The following is a 23,235-nucleotide window of genomic DNA, read 5'->3' as shown; positions in this document are numbered from 1 at the left end:
TTTGTTAGAAAATGTGCTGAAAACTTTTATTTCTCAACCTGGGCATTGAGACAAATCTCACCCTGTGTTTCTTTTTTCAGTGTCTCAATTTAATGCTGCAGAAATGTGGATTATCAGGTTTGTTGTGTTGTTATTTACTTTTAAAAGGAATTCTTCATATTTCTTAGACAGCTCTTGCCACCCTAAACCTTGTCTATTTGTTGCAATCACCTGTGAGGAGAGGAAAGAGTTCTAAACTTGCTGTCTTTATAATGTAATTTTTATTTTAAAGAGCTTGTCATAGATTCAAATGGTAAATTGACATTGGAATTCCTTCTCTTTCCTCTTAAACCAGGGAGAATTAGATGGGTGAGGAAGAGACATTTATGCAAAGTGTTTCTTGGGTCTGGGGAAGGGCATGAAGGCAATACTTCATTTAGCCAGAGTTGTGTTTAAAAACCAAACAGAAAACCCAAGAAAAAAGAACCTTTTATGCTTATTAAGTTGTGTAATGTTTTCCCAAACCAGCATCATTGGCTAATTAGTTTTGCATGTGTATTTTTTGGTTTTTGGTAGGTGATAACTGGCATTTGAGAAGGCTTGACTGGTGCTATGAAGCAGGGGAAGCACTAAGTCAGGAAGTAAGAGGATCCTCTTTTTGCCTTGAGTTTCTTTCCTCCCTGTTCTGTAGAGACTTTTCCTGGGCAGAGCTGCACTGAACAGCTTGGGGATTCACAAATAGCCTTGGCTTTTCTCTTCCCACAGAATGCCACCCTGAAGGAACTCAATGTGTGCAGAGGAGACACTTTGGTCATAACAGAAGGAAAACTTCCAGAAAAGGTAAAACAAGAGGGATTGTGTTTTTTTTAGTCAGTGGACAGAGACTTGGAATCCCAGAATCCCAGAGTGATTTGGGTTGGAGGAGACCTTAAAGATCTTCTCATTCCATGCTCTTCCATGGGCAGGGACACCTTCCACTATCCCAGGTTGCTCCAAGCCCCGTCCAACCTGGCCTTGGACACTTCCAGGGATCCAGAGGCAGCCACAGCTTCTCTGGGCAACCTGGGCCAGGGCCTCCCCACCCTCACAGCCAGGAATTCCTTCCCAATATCCCATCTAACCCTGCCCTCTGGTATTTGGGGCAGAATTCAACAACTAAGTGGAATCATGGAAGGGACCTTAAAGCTCATTCAGTCCCATCCCTGCCATGGGCAGGGACACCTTCCACTATCCCAGGTTGCTCCAAGCCCCGTCCAACCTGGCCTTGGACACTTCCAGGGATGGGGCAGCCACAGCTTCTCTGGAGAACCTGTTCCAGGGTCCCACCCTCAGCCTGCCCTGCTCTTCACCCCCTGGATTACAGAAAACTCAGGGTTTTGCCCTTCATTGACAAATCTCATCCAAGTGATTGTCACACACCTGGCACCTATTCCTTGGACTGTGGAAGGAAAGGAGGGTAATAAACACAACTGGTGATCCAAGAGGCATGGAAAACCATGGATCTGTGCCCCAGCTGTATCCCATGAAGTGTTGGGAAGCTGGAAATTGCAGGGTAGGAGACAAGTGGGCAGAGAATGGGGCTCTTAGCAAGTAAAGCTTCCTCAGGGAAAACCAGAGGTTTGTAATACGTTTGTTCTTGGGAAAAAATGTAGGATAAGAGGTTATGGCCACAGTGCTGTGGGTGTTGAGAGCAGCATCTGGAAGCAAGGAAGCTCTCCTGCTCGGGAAAGGAGACAGGGATCAACTCCATGTCCCTTCCTGGCCATGCAGAGCAGGTGGGAAAACCTATCAGGAGAACCAGGAGTTTCTGAAGAGGCTGAGCAGTGTTGTAGTGGGTGAGCTTTGATGAATCCCTGGATTAGGTGTTGGGAAGAAATTCCTCTCTGTGAGGGTGGGGAGGCCCTGGCCCAGGTTGCCCAGGGAAGCTGTGGCTGCCCCATCCCTGGAAGTGTCCAAGGCCAGGTTGGAGCAACCTGGGCTAGGGCAAGGTGTCCCTTGCAAAAATGTAGCATCATTAGGGCTGGAAAAGACCTTTAAGGTCATCAAGTTCAACCTTGAACCAGTACCATCATATTCACCACTACACTGTGTCCCCAAGTGCCACATCCATGCTTTTGAACACTTCCAGGGGTGGTGTCTCCACCACTCCCTGGGCAGCCTGTTTCAGAACAAATCTTTTTGAACAAGTCTTTTCCTCCTTCCTGTGACAAAAGGGAAATTTTATTCCTTTGCACTGAAACAGAAACTTCCCAGTGCTTTCTGTTCACTTTCCAGGGTTTCCTGAAAATTCCTATCTGGTGGCTCAGGCCTTCAAGCCGTAAGAAACATGGAGAGAATGCTCAGGACCAAGTGAATGGGCTGACCTGCCAGATGGAAGCTTTGCAGGTGTCTGCTGGCACAGGTGAGCTTGGCCAGGCTTGGGAAGGAATCACCTGGGGCTGCTCTGAGGGTTTGGAGTCAAGCCCAGAACTTTAATGCAGAGCCTTAAATCCTTCTGCAATCCACGAGGCACTGTACAAGTTGCAGCACATCTGTGGTGAAAGGAGCCAAAGGGAGTTTGTGACAAATCCATAAATGCTGGATAATCCTGTTGTGATGTTCCTCAGGTGGGTTTTCTCAAGATCTCGGTAGGTTTTGAAGCAAGGGTTCCTTATTCTGTCCCTGAAGGCAGTGGCAGCATTTTAAAGCACAGAGGTGATTTGGCTTCAAATGCCAGACTCCCAATAGCACATTTAATTCCCTTCAGGCTGTTTGGCTTTTTGGGAAGCTGGAAAAGGAGCGATGAGTAAAGCTCCCATGGTATAAAAGACCTCACATGCAGGATTTTAAGTGTGTTTGTTCTTTTAAAGGTCACATCAGAAACCAGCTGGGGCAGCAAAACCAAGTGAGGGTTGAGAAGGGAGAGGGAAATGAAGTGGGAATCACTAAATTGGAAAATGGGAAACAAACAGATTTTCCTTTCTACAGGAAAAGAATATTTCTTTGCTGCTGAGTTGTTTTGGAGGGCAGGACCCCTCTCCTTGGAGGTTTCTTTGCATTTTTCTCCTCTCTCTCAAACCTTTTCTGGGTTTTACTTTCTCCCCTGATGATTTCAGCAGCTGAGGGCAGATTTACCTTTCCTTGCAGTAGGATTTACATTTCAGAGTCATAACCAACAATTAATCCTATTTAACAATGGGAATAACTGCTCCTAGTTTAAAAATTGGCATTCTAGGATCTGTTGGAACCCTCCTTGTTTGGAAACCATTGGAACGGATTTTATCTACTGTGTATAAGTAGATCCTACTGTGCTTATTCTAGTGGAAGGGAGTGGCAGGGAGTTGGATCTTTAAGATCTCTTCCAAGCCAAACCATTCTGGAATTCCATGATATTCTGATTCTCTACAAAACAATGGGAGGGCAGGTCCCTTCTGGAAGTGGAATCTCCCCGTGAAGGGACTGTGATCTCTCAGGATTATGAACAAAATCATGATGACTCCTCTGTTTGTTTCTTCCTCCCCCCTCCCCAAAGCTTCCCTAGAAACCAGCCACCCTTCCATGGAGCTTTGTTATGCTGGCAGGATAGAAATAGCAGGAGAAGCTTCTTTGGAGGAGCTGAAGGTGCAGGTGAGATGTTCTCCCTGGGGGGATGAGGGCAGCGCTGGGGGGACTCGAGCTCTGCTAACACCTCCTGTGCACTTCCTTTTCCCTGGTCTCCAGTGTGTTGGGGCAATTCTTTCGTGCCATGCTCAGGGCTGAGAACCAAGGGGCATTTGGAGCACGTGGCTCAGACACTTCCTGAGTGTCCCTGCAGTTACCCTCCTCCCCCTCGTGATTCCTGGCCTGGGGAAGCCTCGTTGCACTTCGCCTGGAACTCTGGCTTTGCAGCCTTTGGCTTTGCATCACTGGGTCCAGTTTCTCCATGAGAAGCACCACACATCCAGGCACTTCCTAAAAAAGCCACTTGCCATTCCCACGTTGTTCCTCTATTAGTTTTCTGCTTCTTCTTTTGATTTTTTTGGTGTTGAAGAATTGTTCTGGGTGCACAGAAGGTCACATTTGTCATTCAGGAAGGTCTGGCTTAGTTTCTTTGGCCAGAAACTAAGGTGCCTTTGCTGTTTTTTAACCAGAAACGTAAGATTTTAACACACCAAAACCCAAAAACCAAACAAAACACCCCTAAAGGAAAAGAAACCCCCAAACCCAACCAAAAAACCACCACAAAAATACATGAGCTAGTCCTACCAGAAGGCTCTTTGTTGTCCTGAACTGCATGGGGAAGGATATCTCATTAGATTCTGGTCCATCCCAACACTTATTTTTTGGGAATGCCTTTGGTTTCAGGCTCTGCCAAGCTCCTGCTGTGGAAAACTGCCTGTTTGCAGCTTGGGAAAACAGGAGAATTGTCTGAGCATGGGAAGGGGGGAGTCCTTGGTGAGGGCTTGGAGGAGCTCGTAGAGACTGGGAAACGATTCCAACAGCCTCATTCCCTCCCAGATGTTCAAAATTTGCTTAAAAAAAGAAATTTGGTACTTTGGGAATATAAGTTGAGTTAAGAAATGTTGGGAGGGAGTGAAGCTCAACTCCCTTTGAAAAGGGAATATTTTGATCATAACCACAAGCAACAGCTGGTGTGCAATAAATGCAGTTTTGAGTGTTGCCTTGGGAGTTAATCCAGTGGTTTTCTCTTTTTCCAAGGGGAATGGGTGCTAAAATTACTGACAAGATGTTCCTTTCTCTCAGGCCCTGACCTTGCCATGCTGCCAGGAGCAGGTTGTGCCCCTGCCCTCGTTCCTCAGGGCGTGGACAGTGGACAGCAAACGCCCTGGAAAGCTCCTGAGGAACAACAAGCAGAGACTCAAGTAGGTTTTTTGGGAAATGTGCAACTGGCTTTGGAACTGTGGGAGGGATTGGTGGGGAAATAAATCAGATGCCTGTCAGCAGAAAGCCCATTTCTGGTTGCTTCGGTTTTACTGAGCATGTTTTTAAATTGGGATACACTGGGATAACTGCCACGGTTATTCCAGTGGAAGGTGTCCCTGCCCATGGCAGAAGGTTGGAAGGAGATGGTCTCTAAGGTTCCTCCCAGCCCAAACCATTCTGGGATTCTGCTGAGCTTCAATTTAGGTACTTTAATTTAGGTAATTTTTGTCCTTTTCTGCCTTTTCCATTTGTGTTCCAGTAGCCTCTTGCTGTGGTGTTCCAGGTGAGCACAGATCCATTAAAAGAGTAATTTAGAAGAGATGACAGGAATGAGAGAATCCCAGACTGGTTTGGGTTGGGAGGGACCTTAAAGCTCATCCCATCCCACCCCCTGCCATGGGCAGGGACACCTTCCACTAGCCCAGGTTGCTCCAAGCCCTGTCCAACCTGGCCTTGGACACTTCCAGGGATGGGGCAGCCACAGCTTCTCTGGGAATTCCATCCCAGCCCCTCACCACCTTCCCAGCCAAGAATTCCTTCCCAATATCTCATCTATCCCTGCCCTGTAGCAGTGGGAAGCCATTCCCCCTTGTCCTGTCCCTCCATCCCTTGTCCCAGGTTCCTCTCCAGCTCTTGGAGCCCCTTTAGGCTGTGGAAGGGGCTCTCAGCTCTCCCTGGAGCCTTCCCTTCTCCAGCCCCAGCTCTTCAAGCCTGGCTTCAGAGGATCTCTCTTTTGTTTCCAGTGACTACAAGTTGGGTGCCAGCATGGGAATCTGCATAGAACCTCTGCAAAAAGAAGAGAATTTGGGGTAAGAGCTCAAGACACTTCTTTTCTTTCAGTTCTGCATTTGAGAGGAGCCTTTACTGAGCAGCTTTTAACTCCAGTGCTGGCAGGATTAGAAATGGGAGGATTCAGGAAGACTTAGAGCTTGTTTTTCGTGAGGGAAGGCAGGAGGGAGTGAAAACTGGGAATTCTGAAAGCATGACTCACAAGAACGTCTGTTCTTTCCTCCTGCTGCCAGCCCCCATGAGCTGCTGTTGCGAGTCCAGATGGGAATTCCGGGAGAAAGGGACTACTCTGACTGCAGGGATTTGGTGTGGGATATCTCCAAGGAATGCACCACCTGGGCACTGAGGCAGAGAGTGGCCTCTCACTACTGTCTCCCTGTGGAGAAAATCGAAATAGCCAAATACTTCCCGGAGAGATTCGAGTGGCTGCCAATATCCAGCTGGGTAAGAGCTGGAATGACACAATCCAACAGCTGTTGGAGAGGAATGTGTTGGTTTGTGCTGCAGTTCCTTTGTAATCATATTTCAGGAGAATTCCAAAAATCTTCTGCTTTGATTTTTTTTTTTTTTTATTTTTTAATTCAGACACAGCAAATTTCCAAGAGGAAAAGGAGGAAAAAGCAGGAGAGTTTGCAGTCAGCACCTTATCACCTGAGGGATGGAGACATCATTGGGGTGAAGGTAAATCACCTGGGATTTAGTCTTCCTGGTTTTCCTGCTGCATCTCTGGAGGTACTGGGATGTGGGTTTGGACATGTGGGTGGGAAATGTGCTGCTGCTGCTGCTCCTTTTTCTCCTGGTTCTTTTTTCTGGCCCTCATTTAACTGACTGTTTGTGTTTTTTTTTTTTTTAATTCTGTATAAAATCCAAGGACAGTGCCCTTTAAAAATCCCATTATGGATGTAAACCCATTACATATTCCAAAAAATGGACAGATCTATTTAATGATGTAAAAAAAGACAGTGTATTGAGCTCTGAATTAGCAATCAGGCTTGTTTAGGAGAAGGAAAGAACATACTGGCTGGGTTTTAAAGCAGTAGGAGAAAAATCTGATGTCCCATCCTGCTGCCTTAGACTTGTGGAACAAATCCATCCTTGGAAGTGTAAAAGGTTGGATGGGGCTTGGAGCAACCTGGGCTAGTGGAAGGTGTCCCTGCCCATGGCAAGAGGTGGGACTGGATGAGCTTTTAAGGTTCCTTCCAACCCAAACCCTTCTGGGATTGTACTTAACTTGAAGTTAATTGGTGTAAAAGCAGTCAGAAATGCTCTCAGAAATGAATTATGTCAACTGAGTGACAGGTGGGAAATAGTTTGAGCTTCTGACTTCCATGGATCAAATCCTTTTCCCCAACAGAACCTTCTCCTTGATGACACCAAGGACTTCAGCACCGTGAGAGATGACATTGGGAAAGAGAAGCAAAGGCAGCTGGCCCTGGAAAAAAAGAAAAGGTACTGAGTATTTGCATTTATTTTTCATTAGAAAAACTGTTCTTTGCTGCTTTTCAGAGCAGCTGTGGCTGCCCCACCCTTGGAAGTGTCCAGGACCAGGCTGGACAGGGCTTGGAGCAACCTGGGATGGTGGAAGGTGTCCCTGCCCATGGCAGGGAGTTGGACTGGATGAACTTTCAGGTCCCTTCCAACCCCAGCTAGTCAGGGATTCAATGAATTAATTTGATACCTGGGTGGTTTTTTGGACCAGTGGTAGCTGAGTGCTCTCAGAGCACACAATTCCAGTGGTCCTGCAGGAAGCACCTGGATAATTCCAGCTCATGGCTCTAAGTTCCTACAGGGAGCCTCAGTTTTTTCTGTTGCAACACTGCGGGGATGAGGAAAAGGGAATTCCTGACTGGTTGGCTTTGCACAGCTGGTCGGGCTGAGCTCGTGGTTCATTCTTACAACTCATTGGAACCTGGGGATCAGTCCAGGCTCGTCTGCTGTGGGTGCTAAAGCTCAAGACTAAAATTAATCCCCCTCCTGACTGTTTTATTCCCACAGTCGCCAAGCCAGGAGTGTCCAGGAGCCCTTTTTCCTGGAGGAGAAGCTGCACACGAAGCCCCGGAAACCAGAAGTGGCTCTTTCCATCAACGTGGGGGTTTTCAGATAGCACAGGAGGGGCTTTGCTCACCACAACACACTGGATCCATCTACCTACATGGAGCAGCCAGAGGGGCTTTCCCAAAGTGCCCTCAAGAATCCCGGAGCCAAACTGGGGGGTAGGATTCAGGATAACTCGGGCTTTTCTCTGCTCTCTCTTGGGGAAGTGCTTTAGTGTCCCTTTCTCCACGTGGTACCTACTCTCAGGCTGGGTAAATGCACTTTATCTAGGAGGAAATGGAGTAATATATTCAATGATATTGCTGACTCTTTTGTATTCTCCCTAAATGGATTTTTTTGGGGCAGGTCTGACACGTTGCACCATCACTACTGAGTTTTAATCCAGTCAGAATCATCTCTCTGTAGAATTTTTTTTTTCCCATCCCTCATCACTGAAGTTACTGCCAGTACCAGAATTTGCTTTTCTCTCTTTATATGTAAACCTAAGTCTGTAGGAGCTGGAGCCAGACTTGAGGAATGAAGGAAACATGGAAATCTCTGAACAAAGTGTACAGAATGGGCTGAAAAAAGGGCAAATTCAGGATCTGTCAAGATGTAAAACCCAGAGGGCTTCTGTGACCTGGAACAAGAGTGTGGTACTCTTACATTTTGAAGTTTCTAGGGCTTTTTTTTGTTGCCACTAAATTGAATTTTGCAGTTTCTAGGACTTTTTTGTTGTCCATAAGTTTCATTAACAGACAAAACGGTTGGAAAGAGTTGACAGATCCAATGTTTGGAGTTAAGTGGGTTTTACTGTACTCAGGAAAAGGGCTTGTATTTATTTTCTGTGCTCTTTTTTCGGAGGAATTTCCCTCATTTCTCATCTTTCCAGTTGTTGTAACACTCTATTACATTTGCCATGTTTCTCTTGGTGTCACAGGGCTGAGGTGGAGCCTCTGACATCAGGCCTCCGTGTCCAAAGTCCTGAAGTATTAAGATCAAAAGTAAGCCTGATTATCCCTAACTAATAATAATGAGAGGACAAAATACAAGTTGCTTTTGGGAACTGCAGCAAATATTTGACAGTGGAGGAGATTTTGTAGCAGGAGCTGCCAGTTCAGCAGACTCCTAAAATTTTGCCTAAGGTGGGATTTTTCCTGTACCTTTTAGAGGTTAAGAAAATTCTGGTATTTCAGACAGCTGAAAGATAAAAACTGACACTCAGATATCAGCAAAAAGAGAAGAATAAGAAGTGAAAAGTGCTACAAAGCACATGATTAGTATTTATTTATTTCTGTTCATATCTTTAAAATTCAGCTTCTGTGCTTTTTGGGGCCGATCACTCCAGAAGGGGCTCTTTAATGTCCTTGAATTCACTTGAATCCTGAAATCCTGGTTTCATGGGTAGGTTTCCTGCCTGAGGTGAGGGCAGCCGATGCTTTCCTATCTTATTTTGTCGCCTTCTTCCAAATCAAGTGTTCTTGGGAGCCCATGTTTCCAGGAGGGATCCAGGTGCTGACTGGAAAGCTTTGTGTTTCCAGGTGGTTCCACTGCATTGCACTTCTCTGTTGTCCCTTTAGTGCCTCCAGCTCTTGCTGGAGAGCTGGACCGAGCTCAGCCTTCCCCCTTTGAGAACTCTGCTTTCTCCCAGAGAACACCGAGGTTGGAGAAACTCAAGTGGGAATTCCAAGAGGGGATTTTGTGCCTTTGTTCAAGTGTAATGTAGCAGCACCTGCACTGAACCAATCTGGGATTATTTTTCATATTGGCTCAAAAATGCATATTTTTTTTTTTTTCCTTAAAACTCTTGTGGGTCATTCCACAAGGAAGAGAGTTTGTGGAAAACGGGGGGGGATAGGGAGAGGGAACCCCTTTGGAAAACGGAGTCTTTGTGATTCCGTGGGTTATGATGGTTGCAAAGCCTGGAAAAGCTTTCATCTTTATTTTTCAAGTGTTCTTCACGAAATAAAATGTCATTTCTAGATGCTTAGTTGCTTTGTCTCTGGATGTCTCACTGGGAATGGCACAAATTGGTGTTTAACATTGGAGGGGCCACAGCCTTAATTAGCTTTAATTTTCCAATCTGTTCCTAAACCAACATTCCCATCTCTGTTTGAAGTATTCCCGATCCAGGTGGGATTGTGCTGTGCAAAGACCTGGGTTCAGCTGGAGAATTGGGATTTGGATGCAAGTTTAAAGTTATTTTAGTGTGTTTTTTCCCCATTTTCAGAAGCACAGTCTGGTGTTTACTGGAGAGGAAATGGGCTGATCCTTTATTTCTGCTTGAATTATACAGCAAAGGTTTTAATAATGTTAATACAGACTCCAGTTACTAAATTAATGACTTTCAAACTCTTTCCTCTCTCTCATAGGGGATTTTAATGCTGTCTACAAGTCCCTGACAGGAGGGTGAATCCATGTGGGGTTGGGCTCTGCTCCCAGGGAACAAGGGACAGGATGAGAGGAAACAGCCTCAAGCTGTGCCAGGGGAGGTTTGATTTGGATATTATGGAAAATATCCAGGCTGGGCTATGCTGTGGCTCTCAGCAGCCCCAGAATCCCAGAATGGTTTGGGTTGGAAGGGACCTGAAAGCTCATCCCATTCCATCCCCTGCCGTGGGCAGGGACACCTTCCACCATCCCAGGTTGCTCCAAGCCCTGTCCAACCTGGCCTTGGACACTTCCAGGGATGGGGCAGCCACAGCTTCTCTGGGAATTCCATCCCAGCCCCTCACCACCCTCCCAGGAAAGAACTCCTTCCCAATATCCCATCTAACCCTGCCCTGCGGCAGTGGGAAGCCATTCCCCCTTATCCTGTCCCTCCATCCCTTGTCCCCAGTCCCTCTCCAGCTCTCCTGGAGCCCCTTTAGGCCCTGGAAGATGCTCTCAGGTCTCCCTGGAGCCTTCCCTTCTCCAAGCTGGACAATCCCAGCTCTCCCAGCGTGGCTCCATGGCACAGGGGCTCCACCACTCGAAGCGAGTCCAGAGGAGGCACCAAGATGCTCCAACATCTCCCTCTCCTTCCCGTGCTGGCTCCCCCCACCAGGATCATGGAAACAGCCCTTTAGCGACAAAACCAAACACCATCACCGCAGTAAACCCCCCAACTTTCCGCTCTTATCCACCGCCCTCTGCCCTAGCTTTCATTTATTCGCCGATTATTCCACCGAGGGGCGGGACGGGGCGGCTTTGGGGCCCTTTCCAGGTTTTTTTCCCCTCAGGGATACGCGGTTGCTATGGCCGCGCTGTCCCTTAGCAACGCGCCGCGCGCATGCGCAGCGCGGGGCACGCCGGGAGCGCGGCCGGGCCGCTGCCGGTGCTCTCCCGGTGGGATTTGCCGCTGGATTCCCCCTGGGATGAGCCCCGGCTGAGCGCTGGGGCCCGGGGCCGCCGCCGCCGCCGCCGCCATGAACGAGGCGGTGGCGCGGCGGACGCGGGAGAGCCTGGGGCAGGTGATCCGCAAGCCGCCGCTGACGGACGCGCTGCTGAACAAGCCGCCGTTCCGGTACCTGCACGACCTCATCTCCGAGGTGGGAGCGGAGACACCCCCGGGCACCGCCAGCGCTCCCCTGCCCTGCCAGGGACACCCCTGGGCACCGCCAGCGCTCCCCTGCCCTGCCAGGGACACCCCCGGGCACCGCCAGCGCTCCCCACCCTGCCAGGGACACCCCCGGGCTGGGCACACGCCCAGGGCACGGCCGGAGTGCCGAGGGCACCGCGGGAGCTGGGGCGGGCGGGGGGGAAACGTGGCGTGGGGGGCGCTGGGAAAAGGGGTTCGCGCTGGCAGAGAGCCGGGTTAGGTGGGACATTGGGAAGGAGTTCTTCCCTGGGAGGGTGGGGAGAGGCTGGGATGGAATTCCCAGGGAAGCTGTTGGCTGCCCCATCGCTGGAAGCGTCCAAGGCCAGGTTGGAGCAACCTGGGATATTGGGAAGGAATTCTTCCCTGGGAGGGTGGGGAGGGTCTGGGATGGAATTCCCAGGGAAGCTGTTGGCTGCTCCATCCCTGGAAGTGTCCAAGGCCAGGTTGGAGCAACCTGGGGTAGGGGATGGAATGGGATGAGCTTTAAGGTCCTTCTGACATCAACCTGTGATGATTCTGTGAATGAAGAAACCAAATCCTTCTAAAAACAGGAAAACATCTTTAGATTCCTGCTCATAAATCCACTAGGAATTACCCATCTTTATCCACCTTACTGGATCACACCCCATTCCTTAGAAATGTGCAGCTCTGGGATCACTGAAATGCCCTTGGCTGTTTGGCAGGAGCCTGAGGAAAAGATTTCCTTGGAGATAAAGGGTGAGAGCATCTGGTCATGTGATCAGTATGTCCATATCCCAAATTTTAAAAGGTTCTGAAGCTTCAAATCTAATAAATGGTATTAAATGACCAATGAATAAAGTGAAAAATAAACAATACAGATTAAAATCGTTAATATTGACAATGTACTTGTGTGGGGCTCAAACTCTGCTGAACCTCCTGTGCTCTCTGTCTGTTGTTATTATTGTTGTTTAAATGGTGACCAAACATTTCTGTTGTGCAATTCCTAACAGCAGAGGGTTGGAAATTAAGCCCCAGAATGAATGAGGTTGGAACAGATGTCCAGGATCACGGAGTCCCCCCTGTGCCCGATGCCCACCTTGTCCCCCAGCCCAGAGCACTCAGTGCCAGGCCTTCCTTGGACACCTCCAGGGATGGGCACTCCAAACCTCCCTGGGCAGCCCCTGCCAATGCCTGACCACCATTTCCATGGAGAAATCCCTCCTCATGTCCCACCTGACCCTCCCCTGGCACAGCTTGAGGCCGTTTCCCCTTTTCCTGTCCCTTGTTCCCTGGGAGCAGAGCCCGACCCCCCTCTGGCTCCCCCCTCCTGTCAGGGAGTTGTGGAAAGCAAGAAGGTCCCCCCTGAGCCTCCTTTAAATTGCCCTGCTGTTGTTTGCATTAAAAATCTCTTGGATTTACCAACCATCAAGGTTAAAGATGGAATGGAAAAGGAAGGGAGGCCTGAGCTGCAAGGAGGGAACCTGCTCTAAAACCAGTTCTAAAGATGTCACACCAAGGCCAACAGATTTCCTGCTGCCCCAGGAGCTGTATTACTTACTTTTTATTACTTCCTAATTTATTACTTAAAGCAGAGACTTTGAGTGTTCTTAACTTGCTCCTTCTCTTCTGTTTTTTAGGTAATCAGGGTGACAGGTTTTCTGAAAGGACTTTACACCGATTTTGAGTTGAAGTCAGACAATGTTAAGGTAGGTCTGAGACTTCCTTACTTCCTTAGCTTTAAAATAAGTATTCTTTGAAAGCTGCCACGAGGTTCTTTTGGCCTTTTCCATACTCTGCCTCAAGGATCTGTCTTTAGTTTTGCTGTGGAAGTTCCTACCTGTGGGTTTTATTATGCACTGCGTGGGGTGAATAGCTATAGATTGATTTCTGGCTGTGACACAAACAAGCTGCTGGGTGCAAAGAACTGTTTTTATACCTATTTCAAACCACTGAGGGGTAATCTCTGCCCAGATCTACTTTTCCCAGTTACTATTGTATGGGAAAAAAATCATTCTGTAGCAAGGAATTGATAATAAATAATTGATCAATAATGAGGGATAAATTGATAAGAAATCACAATCCCTAGAAATCCACGGGCAGGTTTAAAGAGTCTTGTGGTCTCTCAGTGGAGTCTGTGGCTTTATTGCTTTATATATTTGTGTCTGTGCACACACATATATATGGTACATAAATATATCCATGGAATATTCCTGTTTAGTATCCCAGGACTTGCTGAGGTGTTTCTGTAGGAGCTGCATTCCACAGTAGCTTTACTGCAGTATCAAAATGGCCCATTACTGAGAGAGGAGGTGAATATTATCCCTGAAAACTGCTTTTCTTAAGTACAAGGGGGACTTGAATCTGTGTTTTCTGCTTGGCTCTTGGCTGAGCTCCCTGAGTTCTCCAACCCCCAGGTTGGTTTGGAATTGCTGGTTCCTGGCAAACAAGGTGTTGCTGTTTAGGCAGCTTCATCCCTTGGTGTTTGTTTAATGTAGCAACTGAAATCTGAGGTCTGGGAGCCCAATTTCTCCTCCCTCCAGCCACTTCTCACATGTTTTAGGCACTTGCTGCAGGCAATTAATGCTCTAACATGTGCATTGCTTTCTGTGACTGTTCTTAGAGTTGTCAGGAGAACTCAAAAAGTTATTTATAAACGGATTGATATTTTTTGTTGGTACTGTCCTTGTTCATCCGTTTCCTGGCATCTCCTGAGCAGGTCTTTGTGTCTCCACCCTGTGACAGAAGGGAAGTTGCACCTCCCTGAGAATTTCTTTCCCAGTCCATGAGATGGTTCTCCAGAGTTCAGGCAGAGGAGATCCAGATCCTGGAATGTGGGGGGAAAATGTCTCCAGATGGTGGTCCCCATCCCAAACCACTGCTCAGGAGGAGCACTTGGCTGCTTCCTTACTGGGATTTCTGTTGGAGTTGTAAATCAGGAGAGTCGTTTTTATCTGAGTAATCAACAGGAGGGTTGAAATCAGTTGGATTTTTTAATTGTTGGGATTTCTCTGGAAGAAATACACCTCCTGCTCCAGCTGCATTGGATGGCACTCTGTGTTTACCAGAGAGGTTCATCTTTTAAGGTCTAGTAAAATGTTATCTTATAAATGCAAACATTGGATATCATGCTTGATCTTGTCATTGTTTATATCATCTTATAAATATAAATATTTTGTGTATATATAATCTATATTTATATCTATATATATATTTATATTTTATTATATTTATATACATACCAATTTCTGTCACTTGAAGTAAGGGAAATACCCAATAAAAAACACTCAACACTGTTTCAGATATTTCTTTCTATCTTGATCCAGTTTGATTTCCTGCTGCAGTTGGGAGCTGTAGGTTTCCCACTGGTCCATTAGGATTTCTTACATGGACAGAACACACAGATAACTCCTGGAAATGATGAGGATGGAGGAGGAAAGTTTGGTTTAGAATAATGTCTTGTCTCTTTCCATGAATTATTAGATTTCAGGAAGGATGAACGACTATTTAATAGGAAGTTGCAGCATTTCTTTCCCTTCCTTTTTATTTCTGAACGGGGGGAGCATTTTGTTACATTTTATTAATAAACCCCTGTTTTCTCCGCACTGGATTTTCTCCTTCACGCCAGCATTTCATTCTCAGGGCCAGAAACCCTCCAATAAAGCTTTAATTTGTTTTTTTGGTGTTTATTATTTACTTCTGATCTTCCCTGATCACCAGGAGACGTTGTGTCCGTTGGGGCAAGTCGCGAAGTACAATTCCGAACCCCGAGCACGTCTGCTAATTGTGGAGCTAAAAATACCTCTGGCTTGCTCTTTTGCCAGGATAAAGATTCCAAAATCCACTTCCTTCAGAAGGCCATCGATGTGGTGGTGCTGGTGACAGGGGAGCCCCTGGCAGTGAGGCCAGTGCGTGTGGTGGCTGGACACGAGCCCGAGAAAACCAACGAGTTCCTCCAGGCCATTGGGAAGTGTTGTTTGAACAAGGTGGGACACCACAATCTGCCTTTTATACACACAGGGAGATTGGAGCAGCTGGTTTGATATTTATTGGTGGCCCAGGGGATCCAGGAGCCCTCAGTCAAATAAATCTCTTAATTCTGGAATGAAAGTCATTTTTCCGCCGGGTCTTTTTTGAATGTGGAAATGCGGCAAAGGAGATGTTTGATAAGTGGTTGAAAACAACTGCAGGGGCAGCTCTTACATTGAATTATTACATTTTTACATGTAATTTCTATTGTTACATTCTTAAAATAATTCTTATATTAAAAGTGACGGGGATTCTTTGCTTAGAAGTGTTGCAGAGATTTTTGAAATACAAAGATATTTTGAAAAACCTTTCAAAAATACCCTTCAAAACAAAGGTGTTTCAGAACCCCTTGAATTAATGAGTGTGAAGAAATTGTGTCTGTTTAACAATGAAATATTACAGTGTTTACAGGCTGCCTGGGAGTTTGCTTTGCATTATCTTTGCTAATAATTGACATTATTTTGTTTTAATTGGCTGTGCTAATTCCTTATTAATCGCTTGAGATCATATATTTATCATGTTGATAAATATATGCATTTACAAACCAGGAGAGAATCAGGAGTCAAGCTCAGTGTAGTGATTGCAAAGCTATTCCTCTTTCAGGAAGGAAAATTCCCTGGAAATGGGATTGGGGTTTTTTTTGGTTGCTGCTGATGGAACAAGTATTGGGTGACAGTGGAGTGGCCTGAGAGTGGATGCAGATCCAACATTGTGTGATTTTAAGAATATTTAACAAATCTGACAGTCCTGGTATAAGCATTTGACAGGTTTTTCATCATTTTGAAATATATTTAAGCAGTTGCAATGAGACTTGTAATACACTAAAAAAAAAAGCACCATCAATTTCTATAGTTCTGGTTCATTTAATCAAATTATAACAAGAATTAATTAATTAGGACCTTAAAAGGAGGTGTTTGATATAAAAGAGCTCCTGGGAAAGAAAGGTCTCAGAGGCCTTTTCTCTGATTATGTGAAGGAGAAAAAAAAGAGCTTTATTTATAACAACAACAGCAGCAAACCCAGAAGAAAACCCCAACCCCCAGGTCATGTTGATCACAGAGTTAGGAAAAAAGGAGACATTTCCTAAAAGAATTCCCTCGTTTTCCTGATGTTTTTCTGTTCCTTGCAGCTCTCCAGTGATGCTGCTGTAAAAAGGGTCTTGGCTGGGGAAAGAGCTGATCCTAAAGGGAAACCTCCGTCCTCCAAACCTCGAGAGAAAGAAAGCAGAGAGTCCAAACCAGAAGAACCAAAAAGCCATAGGGATAAAGAGGTAGAATTTGCATTTTCCTGGAGGGTATTATTTATTTGGTTGTTTTTTGTCTGTGTAAAGTCACTGAGTGATACTGGAATTAATTTGGAGTGTTGACTTTCTTTTTAGAGCAGGAGAGACCCTGAAATCAAAGACAGAAGCTCAAGCAGAGACAGCAAACCCAAGGAGAGCAGAGAAAGAGAAAAGGAGGGTGAGAAACAGAAGGATAATAAAGAGAGGCACAAAGAACCTGAACGTGAGACCTCGAGGGAAGGAGAAAAACGAGACAGGGAAAGAAGCAAAAAAACAACCAAGCAGGGAAGAGAACCGGAAAAAAGCAAAGGAAAAGGAGACACAGAAGATGATCTGGAGCGTGAGAAAGGACAGGAAAGAGAGAAAAAACATGAAGGAGGAAGAGAAAAGGACAGAGTGAAAGGAAGAGGCAAAGAGAAGGGCAGGGACAGGGAAGGAGAGAAGGACAGAGAGAGAGGAAGAGATCGGGACAGACGCGGGGACAAGGAAAAGGATGAGGAGCATCACTGGGAACGTGGGAAGGAGAAAGCAGAGAGAAAGGTAACGGGAATGTCACTGCAGAGGAGAACTTTGCCCATGCTGTGGTTGTTCCAGTGACCTCCCATGGCTGTGTTTCTGCTCCTTTAGCAATTCAATCCTCCCTTCAGCAGCAGTTCCTCTCCTGAGGGGAAGGTTCTGGGGTGGAGTCTGCGACTCTGGTGGAGTTGCATTTCTGTATTATTTTTTTCTGGTTTTCTAGATTAAGCTGCTTGGCTTTTTGGTTTTTTATTTTGTTGTTGTTGTTGGTTTTTTGGGTTTTTTTTTTGTTTTTGTTGGTTTTTTGTTTGCTTTTTTTTGTGTGTGTGTGTTTTTTTTGGTGTGTTTTTGTTTGTTTGTTTGTCTGTTTGTTTTTGGTTTTATTTGTTTCTTTTAATTGGAAGAACTACTGGGAAGCCCATCTGGATTCTTGTGGGTGTGACTTCAACACCATCCAGTCTCACCCCCTGCCATGGGCAGGGACACCTTCCACCATCCCAGGTTGCTCCAAGCCCCGTCCAACCTGGCCCTGGACAGTTCCAGGGATGGGGCAGCCACAGCTTCTCTGGGAATTCCATCCCAACCCCTCACCACCCTCCCAGGGAAGAACTCCTTCCCAATATCCCATCTAACCCTGCCCTGTGGGGCAGCCATTCCCCCTTGTCCTGTCCCTCCATCCCTTGTCCCAAGTCCCTCTCCAGCTCTCTTGGAGTCCCTTTAGGCACAGGAAGGGTCTCTAAGGTCTCCCTGGGGTCTTCTTTTCTCCACCCCCAGCTCTCCCAGCCTGTCAGAAGGTTGGAAGGAGATGGTCTCTAAGGTCCCTCCCAACCCAAACCATTCTGGGATTCTGCTGAGCTTCAATTTAGGTACTTTAATTTAGATATTTTTTGTCCTTTTCTGCCTTTTTCATTTGTGTTCCAGTAGCCTCTTGCTGTGGTGTTCCAGGTGAGCACAGATCCATTAAAAGAGTAATTTAGAAGAGATGACAGGAATGAGAGAATCCCAGACTGGTTTGGGTTGGGAGGGACCTTAAAGCTCATCCCATCCCACCCCCTGCCATGGGCAGGGACACCTTCCACTAACCCAGGTTGCTCCAACCTGGCCTTGGACACTTCCAGGGATGGGGCAGCCACAGCTTCTCTGGGAATTCCATCCCAGCCCCTCCTCACAGCCAAGAATTCCTTCCCAATATCCCATCTATCCCTGCCCTGTGGCAGTGGGAAGCCATTCCCCCTTGTCCTGTCCTTCCATCCCTTGTCCCAAGTCCCTCTCTGTCTTTCTTGTCGGCCCCTTCAGGTCCTAGAAGGCCTCAGTGTGGAGTCAGTTGGAACAAGATGAGCTTTCAGGTCCCTTCCAACCCAGACCATTCTGGGATTCCCTGATTCTAAATCCTAAACTGCCTTAAGAGCCATCTCTTCATTGCCTTTTGTTTTGTTGTTCTTATCTTCTCTTTCTCCTCTAAATAATTCCACTTTCCCTCTTCTGCTCTCTTCGTGGCAGAAATTCGGGGTTGATGGACATCAAAGATGCTTCTGTTTGGAGGGAGCTTAATTTGTGTCAGTCTCAACCCACTGAATCTAAACCAGCTCCTTCCTTTTACAGCCCACAGATCCTGAGGAATCCACACTTAGGAAAACACAGAGGCCAACTAAAGACAGCCAATGCCAGCCAGATAATGAGGTTAGTAGTGGGAAATACAGGAATGTTGAAATTGTTGCACTTTAGAATGATTTGGGAGCCTCCTTGGAAAGATTTTGATTGAAAGGTAGGTAGATGACAAGTTTTAGGGCTGTAAACTACACAGAGCAGATGCTTGTCTGGTTGGTTGGTTGGTTATTTATTTATTAAAAATTTCTCTGAGCTTGGATCCAAAAAAACCCCAAAAATCCACTCAATTTATTTCATTTTCCAGATTTTATTCCTGGGTGTTGATATGTTGGGTACTCCGGGAAAAATATTGGTTTGTTCCAAGTTCACAGAATCCCAGACTGGCTTGGGGTGGGAGGGACCTTAAAGCTCATCTCCTTCCAACCCCCTGCCCTGGGGTTTCTCCTTGTTCCTCAGGATCTTCCCTGGAAAGCTGTTGGGTTTTTTTCATTTATTATCATGCTTTAACAGGAGCTACTGTTTTGGAAAGAAAAGAAACCCCCTGTTGTTTCAGGGCCCCTGTTGTGCAGCTGGATGATGGTGGGGCAGCAGAGCAGCTCGGGGAGCACCTCTGAGCAGGAGCTGTTCTTTGGGATACCTCTGTGTCTCCAGCTGCTGCTTCCCGGGGACATGAGGCAACGTGGGGAATTAGGGAGCCAGGTGACTTCATATTTAGACAGTGAGACCTCAGGGAATTAAGCTGAAGCAGCTCATCCTAAGGGAAAAGAGAGGCAGGACCCCCAGTCTCACAGGAGTCTCTGGGCCCGCTGACATCACCGGGTGACGAATTTAGAGCTCCTCCTGGACTGAAATCCAAGCAAACTTTTTAAGTTGCTGGCACTTGAAGGCAGAGCTTATAAAAGAAGGTTTTTTTTTTTTTAGCCCCAAGCTAAATATTCCTGGCCAAGTTAAACTTCCTGCAAACTGGGGCTCTAATGGAAATTCTGAGCCTCGTCCCAAGCTCTCGTCGTGCTCTTGGGCACCACAATCCTACACGGGGGCAGGCAGGTTTCATTTCCCTTCTTAAGTGCTTTTGGGAGGGATTCCAAGGCTTGGAAGTGGGTTTTATTCCCTGAGATCTAGAGGACATTTTTGCCCCTGTTTGCTTGTGTAAGAGCAGAGGCTGCTGATTTATTGTTATTTAGGTAATGAAAACACACCCTTTAAACCAGGGCAGGACGAAAGGTTCCTCATGTTTAAGGTTGTGGAAGAGGAAAATGAGATTAAAATGTACCCAGTGAATTTTTCGAGCTGTGATAGTTGCACAGAGTGCAACAGAGGAAATTCCAGCATGAAATAATTAGAATCCACAGCAAGGTAATGCCTTTATTTGTGGGGATTTGCCCTCTTTTCACCACTGTAGCTCCATTGAAGTCACGTGGCAGGGAAACAAATGGATTCAAAGGAAGGGAAACAAGTTCCCCCTGGGCACATGGCAAATATTGACTCGGATTTTGCAGTCTCTGCTGCAGAATTAATAAATCCTCAGCATCAATCATCAGCTGTGTTTTATATATAGGGTTATACAATTTATATATTCACTATAAGAGAAGGGAAACAATTGGAGGCAACCCCTCTTTTTTGCCCTGAGGATGAACCTTTTTACCTTTTCTCTGTGTTTCCTTTAGAAAACGAATCAATTCAGCTTTTTTTAATTCATATTCTACATGTACAGCAAAGCCTTCAAAGTTTAGCTCCTGGCTTTGCTCCTATAAAATTAAGGATCTTAATAAGATTCTCTGCATATTCGTGCAAGTCTTAATTCCTCTTGTTGCTAATTATCCAAGCTTTAAAATCTACGTAAATTTTGACAGGTTGACTTTATTATTTTTTTAAATTTCAGTGTATTTTTCTGTCACTAAAGCAACTCTGTGTGTTGTGCAATAGTCATCCCAGGGGTATCTCTAATTTTCTGGAGCTAGAAGAAAGCAAGGATAAGTAGGAATTAAGAGACATTTGGGCAACACATGGCAATCAGAAGCTGCCTCAAGGCTGGCTCTTGCATTCCACAGTTTGGGATCAGGGTTGGGTTGTTCTGTTCTCTCTCAGTCCACCTCAGGTAAAAAAAAAAAATCATATTTAAAATGGCTTTTGTTTGACCTTCTAAATAATCAGGATCACTTTATCTTTGCACAGAAGGTGCTGGAGGTCATGGAGCACATGGTGCTGTTGGGCTGGAAGTGGAACAGAGCAGGTTTGTCATTTATCCCTGGGGCCAAACACCTTGGAAAAGGCTCCTCCATGTTTCCTGTGGCTGCTGAAACTCTTGGCTAAAGCTTTCTGTAATATCCTGTCACTTTTGGCCACTTGGAAAATGGGTTTTATTGATGCCCTGCAAAGCACAGTGCTCTGGAAATGGTCCCTTGAATCAGCTCTGACCAACTTCTCTTTCTGTCGGAGCTTAATTGGATGTTACAACAAACTATGGAACGAAAAAAAGCCAGCAGAGAGAATCATTCCATGGAAATCTGCTGGGAATGACCCTCTCTTTTTGGTGTCAGTGTGTTAGAAAGCCATCATTTCAACTTAGGCTTCAAAAAGAGGGATTTTCCTAATCATTCTGTGTTTGCAAAGCGTTCATGTGCAGATGAACATCACCTTGTGAGGCTTCACAACTGAGAATTGATTGATATTCTCCTGCTGAGTCTCCTCACCACAGCACTTCAGTTGGCCTTAGCAAGTCAAGATCTCCCCTTGTGTATGTTTAATTTATGTAAAATTATCCTTGCACACGATATTTATGGTAGAAATGCAAATACACCTCCCGGCCCTGTGGATCTAAGTAGAAAAAAAAGTATTTTTGAGGGCTGGTTGAATTAAATTTCAGTTCACACAATTCATATTTTTTATTATTTGTTTATTCTTAATTATTATTATCTGCTTATCAGTGGAGCTGATGAATTGGAGGGGGGAATTATCTAATGAGTTCTGAAACATCAGAAAAACTTGTTTTCTTACATTTTAAAGCGAAATTCAACCTATTTAAAGGTTAATAATGAGGCCAGAGCAGCAGAATGGATGGTTTGCTGGATCCTCTCCATAATCACTCAAAAATGGGAAGCATCCATCCATCAAGAATTCCATAGAATGTGTTTTTTCCAGGATGGAGTGTAAGATTTCCCTTTAATGGCTCCAGTGGCTGCTTTTCAAAGCCTGTGAATCCCTAAGAAGGGGAACGACCTCTTTTCTCTCCCTTTGGAAAGCCCCAAATCATAAATATTGTGGGATTTTGGTTTTTTTTTTTTGAGGAAATGTCAGCTTTTACCCTGCACCTGCTGCCAGTGGCTCTGCAAAACCAGTGTGTGTAGCCCCATCAATAAACTAAATCCACTTTTCCAGAAGCCTCAGCGCCTCTTCCCAACTCCCTGTGCTAATAATGACATCACCCAGGAGCTGCTGGAGCTGGAATGTGCCAGATGGGCTTCACTTTTCCTCCTTGCAAAGGCTTGGGAAAGTAATTAAGGATAATGAAGATGAACCACTTCAACGTTAGCTGAGGGGTCTGGAATTCTGTCTGGTTTTCCTTGTATTTCCTCAAGAGGAGGAACCTTCTCGTGGAAGGTGGCAGGGGGTGGAATGAGATGAGCTTGAAGGTCCTTTCCAACCCGGAGCATCTTGTTGTGTCCTTATCCATTATGCCATGGATGGGCCATTGTCCTGTGTGCAAGATGTTCTGGAAAATTGATGGTGGGATTTGACAGTTTTCTCCTGCAGGTCGGTGGAACTTCCAGAGTTAATGTTGGCATAACACTGGAAGAATTTGTAACCCTCATTTTTAGGTCAAACACATGGACATGGAAGGTTGGACAGGATGATCTTGGAGGTCTTTTCCAACCTTAAGGACTGTGATTATCAACGGGGCTGGAATAAATCTTGGGTGCAAACCTCAGGGACTATTAGTTCACACAAACTCCCCCCAAAAAGCACATGAGGAAGGAAATCCTGTGAGGTGCTAAACATATTTCAGGATTTTGGATAGGGGGCAGAGATTATTGGGATAGAAAGCCCGGAAATGTAAAGTGGAATTCTACAAATCACCCAAAACTTCACCTTGGTGTGTTCAGAGATCATTGCTTCCTTTGCCAAAGAAATCACGGAGTTAGGGATAAGGGCAGGGAAGTTGTTGGAAGCATGAATCGTGGAATCATACAATCCCAGGGTGCTTTGAGTGGAAGGGACCTTAAAGACCCCCTGGTTCCACCCCCCTGCCATGGGCTGGGACACCTTCCACTAGCCCAGGTTGCTCCAAGCCCCGTCCGTGTTGGAAACTTGTTGGAAGCTCCTGGTTTATTGTGTGCAGTGAGGGCCAGATCCCACCACTGGCTCCATGCTCTGGTCCACATGGAAGCAGGATCCCCTTGTGGGAGCCAAGATGGGTGTAAGGGGATGGGCTGTCTCCTTATCCCCCTGCTCCCATTCCCAGGAGTTTCCTTGGGCTGGCAGGAACCCTCCTTTCCACCTCCTCTGGATTCCTTTGGCTCCAGGCAGAGCGAGCGGCAAATCCCCTGGGAATGCTGGC

The 23,235-nt window shown here is 46.1% G+C and overlaps 2 protein-coding genes across 3 annotated transcripts in view; both read left to right on the top strand.

The window, feature by feature from the left end:
- Positions 1-9,694, top strand: part of LOC113962996 (ubiquitin carboxyl-terminal hydrolase 40-like) — a gene marked incomplete at its 5' end in the record, with an annotated part of 14,892 nt that extends 5,198 nt beyond the window's left edge. The window contains 11 exons of the mRNA XM_027673790.1: positions 30-117; positions 556-620; positions 745-819; positions 2,254-2,380; positions 3,491-3,585; positions 4,702-4,820; positions 5,625-5,690; positions 5,904-6,114; positions 6,256-6,351; positions 7,025-7,119; positions 7,666-9,694. Of these exons, the coding sequence (XP_027529591.1) occupies positions 30-117; positions 556-620; positions 745-819; positions 2,254-2,380; positions 3,491-3,585; positions 4,702-4,820; positions 5,625-5,690; positions 5,904-6,114; positions 6,256-6,351; positions 7,025-7,119; positions 7,666-7,774 (1,146 nt within the window). The remainder of the gene's footprint in view (positions 1-29; positions 118-555; positions 621-744; positions 820-2,253; positions 2,381-3,490; positions 3,586-4,701; positions 4,821-5,624; positions 5,691-5,903; positions 6,115-6,255; positions 6,352-7,024; positions 7,120-7,665) is intronic.
- Positions 9,695-10,992: 1,298 nt separating this feature from the next.
- LOC113962995 (TRAF3-interacting protein 1-like) overlaps positions 10,993-23,235 on the top strand; it is a 29,178-nt gene continuing 16,935 nt past the window's right edge. For both annotated transcript variants that reach the window (XM_027673789.1, XM_027673788.1), the window contains exons 1-6: positions 10,993-11,234; positions 12,883-12,951; positions 15,067-15,228; positions 16,401-16,541; positions 16,650-17,093; positions 18,672-18,749. In XM_027673789.1, coding sequence (XP_027529590.1) covers positions 11,112-11,234; positions 12,883-12,951; positions 15,067-15,228; positions 16,401-16,541; positions 16,650-17,093; positions 18,672-18,749 — 1,017 coding nt within the window. In that variant the 5' untranslated portion in view covers positions 10,993-11,111. The remainder of the gene's footprint in view (positions 11,235-12,882; positions 12,952-15,066; positions 15,229-16,400; positions 16,542-16,649; positions 17,094-18,671; positions 18,750-23,235) is intronic.

Source organism: Neopelma chrysocephalum, unplaced genomic scaffold (assembly GCF_003984885.1).
Source record: "Neopelma chrysocephalum unplaced genomic scaffold, ASM398488v2 Primary Assembly neopelma1_186968, whole genome shotgun sequence".
In the NCBI taxonomy this organism is placed as follows: Eukaryota; Metazoa; Chordata; class Aves; order Passeriformes; family Pipridae; genus Neopelma; species Neopelma chrysocephalum.
The sequence above is the reverse complement of the archived record's forward strand: the minus strand, read 5'-3'. Positions and strand labels throughout refer to the sequence as shown.